The sequence below is a fragment of the Pantherophis guttatus genome, chromosome 4 (assembly GCF_059756535.1).
Source record: "Pantherophis guttatus breed Tessera chromosome 4, ASM5975653v1, whole genome shotgun sequence".
NCBI lineage: Eukaryota > Metazoa > Chordata > Lepidosauria > Squamata > Colubridae > Pantherophis > Pantherophis guttatus.
In genome coordinates, this window is record NC_142066.1 from 31,238,063 (window position 1) to 31,248,011 (window position 9,949).

General features: G+C 37.6%; 1 protein-coding gene across 1 annotated transcript in view; it reads left to right on the forward strand.

The window, feature by feature from the left end:
* ALDH16A1 (aldehyde dehydrogenase 16 family member A1) overlaps positions 1-9,455 on the forward strand; it is a 49,720-nt gene extending 40,265 nt beyond the window's left edge. The window contains exons 17-18 of the mRNA XM_034423258.3: positions 7,088-7,213; positions 9,179-9,455. Coding sequence (XP_034279149.2) covers positions 7,088-7,213; positions 9,179-9,355 — 303 coding nt within the window. The 3' untranslated portion in view covers positions 9,356-9,455. The remainder of the gene's footprint in view (positions 1-7,087; positions 7,214-9,178) is intronic.
* Positions 9,456-9,949: the final 494 nt, after the last annotated feature.

Genomic DNA, 9,949 nt, shown 5'->3' on the forward strand with positions numbered 1-9,949 from the left:
GTTAGAACAGTGTTTCTCAACCTTGGCAACTTTAAGAAGTAAAGACTTCAACTCCCAGAATTCCCAACCAGCATACTAGCTAGGGAATTCTGGGAATTGAAGTCCACCACTCTTAAGGTTGAGAAACACTGTATTAGAGTCACACATGATTTCTTCACAACATAAAGGAAGTTATCCTCCCTTCCTTTAAGACAGGGTTCTCAAATTATGTGTCTGCTTTCTGTCATTTTAGCCTGTATTTTTTCACATTTTCAATAATGCACTGAGGCCTAAATGTATCTAAAACCAAGAGTTCTTGAAGAACTCATGTAAAATTGCTGACCTCCTAGCAAAAATAGGTGATTTGTCACTACAATCAGGCTGAGTGCCAGAACTTCCCAAAGGTAAATTCAGCTCAACCAAATTTTGGGAATTTTTTTATCAACAAACAGAACAGAGGCATATGTGGCGTATATGGCGTATGTGGATTTTCAAATGCACTTGACATTTTTTTTCATAGATAACTCATGAGTGAACATAATGCCTGTGAGATGAGATAAACTCTTTCTTTATGACCTACCAACTGCTTAAAGAACAAAAAGAAAAAAATAGAAAAATAAATAGGCATTTTTCTCAGAGAAAAGATATGGAGGCCCTTAAGGATTTCTGTAAAAAACAAATCATTGTTTTTTACATTCTTGATAAAGGCTCTTGATTTACGATTAAGTTCTCAGCTGGCTAGGTTTGTAGATGTTTCCAAACTGTACAGAGTACACTACAACCATTCATTTAGTAACAATTTGAAGTTACAACAGCACTGAAAAAAGTGACTTATGACTGTTTTTCACACTTACAACTGTTGCAGCATCACATGATCAAAATTTGGCCGCTTGGCAACTGGCATAAATTTATGATGGTTCCAGTGTCCTGAGGTCACGTGATCACTTTTTTGCAACCTTCTGATGAGGAAAATCAATGGGGAAGCGAAATTCACTTTAACAACTCTGTTACTAATTTAACAACTTGGATTGTTAACAACTGTGACAAGAAAGGTGGTAAAATGGTGCAAAACTCACCTAAAATCTGTCTTGCTTAGCAACAGAAATTTGGGGTTCGATTGTGGTCATAAGTCGAAGACTACCTGTAGTAAAAAAAACAAAAGTACCTGTGAAAAGTTATAGAAGGATTTTTGTTTTATTTTTAAAAATGCTGATTGGTTAACTAAATGCAATTCAGTTGAAAAAGGTATAAACTGGCCCACATTAGGGCAAAAATCCATCAATTTTACATACCTATTTATAAAATCTTAGTTGTTGGTAGCTAAATAAGAAAAATATTTTGAGGCAGTAGCAGGTAGCACAATGAAGATTTAACTCTAACCCATTAATCCCAGGGATGATGTCCGCTCAGAGTTCAATAACTCTGAAAATGATAAGTTCTATACGAGAAATCATTAGCAAAGGGGCTGCAAATAAATTACGTTGCAATGCCCTGATGCAGATTTGTGGTATAACTTTTCTGGTCTCCAAACTTGGAGGGGAAAAGCTGAACAAGTAGAGAAGAGAGCAACCAAAATACTTGAACACCCTTCCCTGCAAGAAATGGCTAGACTTTCTGGAATTTTTGCTTGGATAAAAGGCAACTCAGAGAGAGGACTTGATTGAAATGTACTAACTCATGCACGTAGCAAGTGAACAGGGAGCAGTCGTGCTCCTTCTTCCTTTCTGAAGATACTAGGATTAGAGGTCATCCAATGAAGTTGATTGGAAGGAAGTTTTAACGCCAAACCAAAAAAATCACATATTCAACGCAACACATAATTAGCCTGCAAAGTTCATTGCCATTAGGCATGGCGATGGCTGCCAACTTGGATAGCTTTCAAAAGAGGTTGGGCAAATTCATAGAAGAAAAACCCTTCAAAGATTGTTGGCCTGGACAGGAACATTATGGCCTCTGGTTTGAATGCAGTGTACTTCCAAATACAGGTACAACAGATCATTCGAAGTGACAATGGCAATGAAAAAAGTGACTTACAACTGTCTTTTACAGTTAACAACCATTTTAGCATCCCTGCAGTCACATGATCAAAGTTTGAGTGTTAGGCAACTGACTCATATTTATGACACTTGCATGTGATCCTCTTTTGCGACCTTCTGACAAGCAAAGTCAATGGGGAAGCCAGATTCACTTAACAATCATGTTACTAACTTAACAATTGCAGTGATGGATTTAACAACTGTGGCAAGAAAAGTCATAAAATGCGGCAATACTCACTTAACAAATGTTTCACTTAGCAACATAAATTTTGGGCTCAATTGTGGCCGTAACTCAAGGACTACCTGTATTAGTTGCAATGAGGGATTAGCCCTTTCATATGTTTTAGATTGCTGTTCCTTGTCATTATTCATGCTGGTTAGGACTCATGAGAGCTTCAGTCCCCTCAGGAGAAGGTGATACTTGATTCCTTACTGCAAGGTTCTACAAACTTGTCAACTTTTTCATTCCCACGTTGGGCTGGAGCATTGTGGGAGTTGAAGTCCATAAGCCTTAAAGTTGCCAAATTTGGAGACCCCTGCTTTATTAGAAAGTGTTGTCACTGAAAAACAGGAATAAATGGCTCTGTTAAAAAGAATAAAGCAACCCTAAATTAAAACAATATTAAAATATGTACATTAAAATAGAAAGGGGAAAGAAGAAAATTATAAAGATCTCTCTCGACTTTTCACCAGGAAAAAACTGGGTGAAATTATAATCTTCAATAGGCATTTAACTATTTAAATCCATAAAATCAGCATGCTTCAGCTTCCATTCCTCCTAGATTTTGGATATACATGTTAGAGATCAATCATTTTCTGAAAAGACAAATAAACATGTGTGTCCTACTTTAGGATCCCAGGAAAGCTGTATGATTCATTTTGTTTTGCTGGTCAAAGTAGCAAGCAGATTGTTGGCTGCCTTTGGATCTGTATTTCCCAAAAATTAGTCTCCTGTAGAATTGCAAAATAATGACCGCAGCCAAGGAGTTTCAGAACTCATGACCTAGTTGACACAATAACATTTCTTGAACTAATTGTGATTGTTCAAAAGAACGTGAAAGAGGTATTCCTTGCAACTGGATAATTCTTTGGGACTTTGGGAATGGGTGCAATAAAAGAAAAGGACTAGAACCCTAAACAAAGAGGTTCCTATATGCTTTTCATGCCACGCAGAAATAGTGATATAATCTGGCATAGTTGGTGGACACCAGCTGAGGGATTCATCACATGTACAGAAATCTCTAATGATGGACTTGATTTTTTTCCCCCTATAAATCCAGTTGAGTGCTTTTTGGGGGTCCATATTCAAATTTCTTATGACATTCAAGTGGTTCTTTTTAAACATGACAGTCAGGCTTGCTTATTTTATTATTTGCTTCCCCATCTCATCATATGTTGTCTTCTTGCCATTTGGAGGATTTGGTGCGTCTTTTCATTTCATAGAGTTCATCATGGCTTTCTGGGTTATAACGATGAGAAAAACATTTAAGTGTTTGCAATGGCAAATAGTAAGTCTAAGCTTGCCGTGGCAGGATGTGCTACATCTACTGGGAAAATGTATGGAGATCTAAAGATGGGACAGAGAAAGTAGACAATAAAGAACACAATGTCACTTCACAAGCACTTATTCCCAATCCGAAGTTAGCAAAGCCGTAGCATTGTTTCGTGCAGTTGTTGTGTATACTATTAAGCCAGAGTCACCTTCTGTTGTCAGAACAGCATTGATGGAAAAATCCTGACTTATTAGATTCTCTCTGTGGGGTGAAAATGCTGCCGTTCAAATAGAAGAGATCCTTTGGGATTAACATTCTTAATCCTTATCATCTTGTATCATCTTGTCTAGCCATCTATACCTGCTCAAAATCAAATGCTTTGAATAAAGTATGTCTGGCATTTGAGAAGACAAGCATTCGATTGCAATATTGATTCTCATGTCCTAAAGCAAGGGTGGACAATTGTCAGAAATAAAGAAGGGGTTTTTTTCCCCCTTTTACTGAAAGGACCCACCAATTTGAACCAAGTGCAGAATTCTGGTTAAGAAGGCCAAAATTTAACATCTACGGAGATTCTCAGCCATCCAGATCATGGTTGTCCCAAAGGTGCATTTTCAGGAGGCAACTGGACTTTCTGGGTTTTGTTTTGTTTTTTGAAGGCATTTTGCTTCCTATCCAAGAAGCTTCTTCAGCTCTGACTAGATGGTGGGGAATGGGAGGATTTATATCCCTTGTAGACAGCTGGTCATTTGCATTCTTTTAGAGTATCATTGAGGCCACTTGGAGGTTTGTCTGTGTCTTCAATGTCACTTTAGTAGTACAAACAGGTGTGAGCCTCCTTGGAACTGCTGAAAGGAGTGTGTTGTGTGAAGCTTGGATGAGAAGCGAAACGTCTTCAAAGAAAAACAAGAAAGCTCAGTTGCCTCTTAAAAAAGCACCTTTGGGCCAAAATTGATCAAAGTTGAACTACAGATTTATTAGGCCCTGAGAGTGTGGAAGGACCCATCTCCTGGTTGTATTAGCTCTGTTGATTGTTGTTTTACTTGGTTTCTATGCATTTGAATTTTTGTCTTTATGATGTAATTGCTTTTATTTCTATTTGATAATGTTTATCTCCCAGAATCATTTCTTGAGATGGGCAGTTTTATAAATTGATTACATTAAATGATTAAATGCCTGAGCTTCTGCACCGCAACAGGATTTGTTACTAATACCAGAACCAAACTCACTAGTACAATGAGTCTACTGCTGATTTTCTCCCAAGAGATCTTCTTCAAATACTTCGTTTAAGGGAAGGAGATGGGAAGAATTGTGTTTCCATGTTTCATCTTTGTTAGATCATTGAAAGTCCAAAGCCGAGCCTACTTTGTTATAAATCATCCTGACATTTACAATGGTATTAAGAATGTTCTGCTGTCTGTCCTCTAAATTGGCAAGAAAGTCTCCTCAATTTATCAAAACAAAGATTGTTTTTGGGTGAATGGATTGAATAATAATGTACTGCAGCAAGAATTTTATAGAATGGGACAGGTTTCTCCGATTTAGTGTCCTGCAGATACAAATAATCATTCACTTACGACTACAATTGAGTGCAATATATCTTTTTCTTTATTTTTGGATTTTTTTTTTTAAAACAAAACTTAAAACATAAAACAATTATCATCCATTACAATTACAGAAAGTGTATTGATCGGTTACAAATCTTTTGTGCTTAATCCTCTATCCAACGTTTTCTTATTTAACAGTTTATTACATTATTATTCTCATTTACCAATTATTTAACAGTAAATTATCCTCCATAAGGGGAAAAAAAACCCTTTATATGTTTTATTATCTTATCCATTTCATATTTCATATTTCATTTCCATTCTTTCTTGTCTAACCATTGATAAAATAAATCCTATATCAAATAATATTATTTATCTTCTTGTTCCCTAATTTCAAATGTCAATTTACTCATTTCAGCACACTCCAAAATTTTCTTGATAACGTCGTCATCCGTGGGTATCTTCTCTCCTTTCCAGTTTTTAGCAAATACAATTCTAGCTGCCGTTAAAACATTCATAATTAAATATCTCATTTCCCTATTGTATATTTCTGGTAAAATCCCTAATAAAAATATCTCTGGTAGCGCAATATTTCTGTTACTAAGCAAGACAATTGTTAAGTGAGTTTTGCCTCATTTTACAGCCTTTCTTGCCATAGTTGTTAAGTGAATCACTGCAGTTGTTAAATCAGTAACATCCTACATTATAATTCTCAAATTCCCAAACAAGCAGCCATTCTGGTTTTGGAGTTATTTTTCCTAGAATCCTAATGGCTTTGATAGAGGTGTGTTGATGGAAAGAAATATCAGCTGTGTTTTTGTGTGTTTTATTTTATTTTTTTGAAGGAAACAATATGCAAGAAGCACACCTGACAATTTTAAGTTAAATGAGACTTCTTTTCCCTATTCCTGTTCAATTTATAAAAAAAAATACAGGTAGTCCTTGACTTACAACAGTTTGTTTAGTGGCCATTCAAAATTACAACAGCACTGCAAAAAGTGACTTATGACTGTTTTTCCACTCTTAACGACTATTGCAGCATCCCCCTGGTCACGTGATCAGAATTGAGAGGCTTGGCAACAGATTCATACTTATGACAGTTGTACTATCCTGGGTCATGTGATCTCCTTTTACGACCTTCTGACAAGCAAAGTCAATGGGGAAGCCAGATTCACTTAACAACTGTGTCACTAACTTAACAACTACAGTGATTCACTTAATAACTGTGTCAAGAAAAGTCGTAAAATGGGGCAAACTTCACATAATAAATGTCTCATTTAGCAACAGAAATGTGCTCAATTGTGGTCATAAGTAGAGGACTACTTATAGGAGACAAGTAAGGGCTTCATATGCACATGAGCAACATGGTACAGGTAATCCTTGATTTACGACCACAATTGAGCCCAAAATTTATTGAGTTTTACCCCATTTTTTACTTTTCTTGCCACAGTTGTTAAGTGAATGAATCATTGCGGTTATTAAGTTAGTAACCTGGTTGTTAAGTAAATCTGGCTTCCCCATTAACTTTGCTTGTCATAAGGTCGCAAAAGGGGATCACATGACCCAGGACACTGCAACCGTCATAAATATGAGTCAATTGCCACACGTCTGAATTTTGATGACTGTGGGGATGCTGCAACGATCATAAGTGTGAAAAATGGTTATAAGTCCATTTTTTCAGTGGTGGTGTAATTTTGGACAGTCACTAAACTACCTGTACTAAAAATGGTAGATGTGGGGTCATTTAAGTTCAGCCTAGAAATCTCAAATGGTTGTCAATATGGCATTATAGTAGTCATTGTGTTCTCATTTTTTGCAGTTAGGGTTCTGTGACAGCTTTTTTTTTTCCTCAATACCAGAAAACAGACACAAAATGAATCATCTCCAAAGCACGAGAACTACATATTCAAAGATAGGTGGTATCCTGTAAGAAGAGCATATTGGTTTATTTTCATATCATACTGAAGGAGACTGCATCTTGGTTTAGGTGGTTGGTAGCATCCACTTCTCCATACTTCTTTATTGTTAACAGGTTTTGGAGACCTCTGACATGCCTGCTGGAGTGGTGAATATCATCTCTGGCTCCCGGGATTATTTGAGTCGAAGTTTAGCTGAGCATCATGATATCCAAGCCATGTGGTACTTTGGCTCTAAAGAGGTGAGTGACCTCGCAGGCTGTGGGACAGGATGGGCCAATTTGCCATGGCCAACTTGCCATGGAACAGGTCATTGCAGCCAACTGTCACTAAATGAACATTTGTAAGTTGAGGACTATATGTACTGCACTGTGGCCTGTCCATCTTCAAATGTAACTGAGTTCCACAGCTGATTTATTGATCAAGCCAAAGTCAATCTTCCCAGCAAGCAGAGTAAAGGCCTGGTTTGTTCAGCCAATGATTAGTTTATTTTCCTTCCATTTCTTCCTTCAGTTCTCAGGTTAGTATCCCAAGTATACTAGGCCTGTTAAGAACAATATGGGTTTTTTTTATATTAGGGTTTTTTTTCTCACACACATTAGTCAATTTTGCCTGTGCGCTATAGATGTTTTTTTTTTAAGTAGATGAGCATTTTTGAGGTTTGTCTCTATTTATAGTCAATGTGGGTATGCTTCTGAGTTTGAACCATATGGGGGTTTTTTTTCTGCTTTTGTGGGGATTATTGGGGGATAGGTCTGTCATTTTTGTTTTTCTTTTTGTGGGTGCATATTTTGGTAGCATGTGGGGATTGATATTTGTTGGGTTTTGTGGGGGATAGTTGTGGAATATCATGCAAGGCATGTGTGTCTTTTTTCTTTTTTTAAAATATCACTAAGTCCCGTGGTGGGAAATGAGTTTTTATGGGGACTTGTATCTGGTTTGGCATTTGGAGACCAGATCTTCAGGGGTTTAAATGAAGAGCAAAAAGGGGCAAATTAAGGAGTGATATCTTTTAAAGCTATTTTTGTTTTGTTCATTATGAGCCTGGCATAGAGATGACAGCAGACCAGGAATAAATCAATATTCTGGACTTAGAATGATAAGCATAATTTATTAACAGCTTCCATTTTAGATACCTTGCCAGAATTAAACTATGGTTTAACATCTTGAATGAATTAAAATCTCTGGTAATATTGCTTCATGGTCCCTGTGAGAAATATAACTGGCAGGCCAACACAAGAAGTATTCTGACAAGGCCCCCCTTAAACCTGGAAGCAGACAAGATACTGCCCTGTCCTTGTATTAGACCAGAGTTTCTCAACCTTGTGAACTTTAAGATGTACAGATTCCAATTCCCAGAATTCCCCAGCCGGCATCAAGGTTGAGAAACACTGTATTAGATCATCACAGAAGAAAACCAGGTGTTACCGAGCCACAGTTTTCAGTGCTGTGGGCCAAGTCTTCCCTTTTAAAATGGAATCTGTTTTAAATTACCGGCAATACTTGTAGCTCAGGGTTGAAATGAGGGATCTTTGGTGCATTCTTGGTTGTTTTAGACGTTTCATTACCCAAACTAAGTAACATCATCAGTGCTAGTCTAACTAGTTTGGGCAATGAAATATCTGCAAGAACTAGATGACCTACCAATGAAAAGGCTGCTTCATATTTATGATACTGACACTAGCTGAGACATAGCATTGGGGATATACTCTTAAATTCAGAGAATAAGGTCTGTCAAGGAACATAAAAAGAGCATTTGGCATGAGTCTAATGTTATGTATCAGGGAGGATTCTACAAGGAAGAATTATAAACCATCCAAAACGAACAGGAGGAAGAGGATATTTTTTAAAATTAAATTTTATTTAGTTATTAAAATTGTATGCCATCCTCCCCTACAAGATGGCTGTGGTCTCTAAAGATGCAAAGGTTTTGAAAGTCTCAGTCCTAAATCAGTATAGTTCTATTCGCTTTATTGTTCTATTCCTCTAGATAGCATTAAGGTCCAAACAAATTCCAATAGGTATTCATGGGTGTTTTTTTTGTATTTTGTTATGTTTGGACCATCCTTTTGAAATCCATCTAGTAGGAGGTTGTTAAAGTGGGCATGCTTAATTGTTGGGCCACCACGTCTCTTTCTGCAGCCGTCTGTTGTCAGGTAAACAAACCTACAATGGCTTCATGATGATGTTGATTCTTTCACAAACAGGGTTCTGGCCTCGTGGAATGGGCTTCTGCTGGGAATCTGAAGAGGACGTGGGTGAATTATGGAGCTGATATACGTTGTTGGAGTGATCCAGAAGATGGGTCAGGAGAAGAATTTCTTTACCAGGCCACCCAGTCTAAAAGTGTCTGGATGCCTATGGGTGACATATTTCCCAACTGAGCTTCGGGGAGACGGGGTGGGGTGGGGGGGCAGGGTAAAAAAAACACACATCTCTATTGTTTAATGTCTAATAAAAGAGCATTTTACCATTTTCTTTAAACTGGTATCAAGCTGTTTTCAATGGAATTGGTGATTCTTTCTGGGTGTCTTCCTTAAGTAAATTCACAAAGTTCTATTCCTGGTGAGACAACATAGCCTTCTTCCCATGTATTCTCATCCACTCCCAGGTTAGGTGTTACGTTAATAACAGAATAATAGAGTTGAAAGGGACTTTGGAGGTCTTCTAGTCCAACCCTTGCTCAGGCAGAAGACCCTATCGGACAAGTGGCTGTCCAGTCTGTTCTTAAAAATCTCCAGTGTGATTCCATCACAAACACACACACACACACACAACTGGCCCAAGAAAAACCTAGATCTGAATTGTGTGCTAGGACATCAATTTGGTATGCAGGTAGTCCTTGACTTCCAACCATTCCCCAGTCACTATTCAAAGCCATAACAGCACTGAAAAAAGTGACCCACAACAGCCCCTCACACCAGTGGTGAAATCCAATTTTTTTTACTACTGGTTCTGTGGGTGTGACTTGGTCGGCA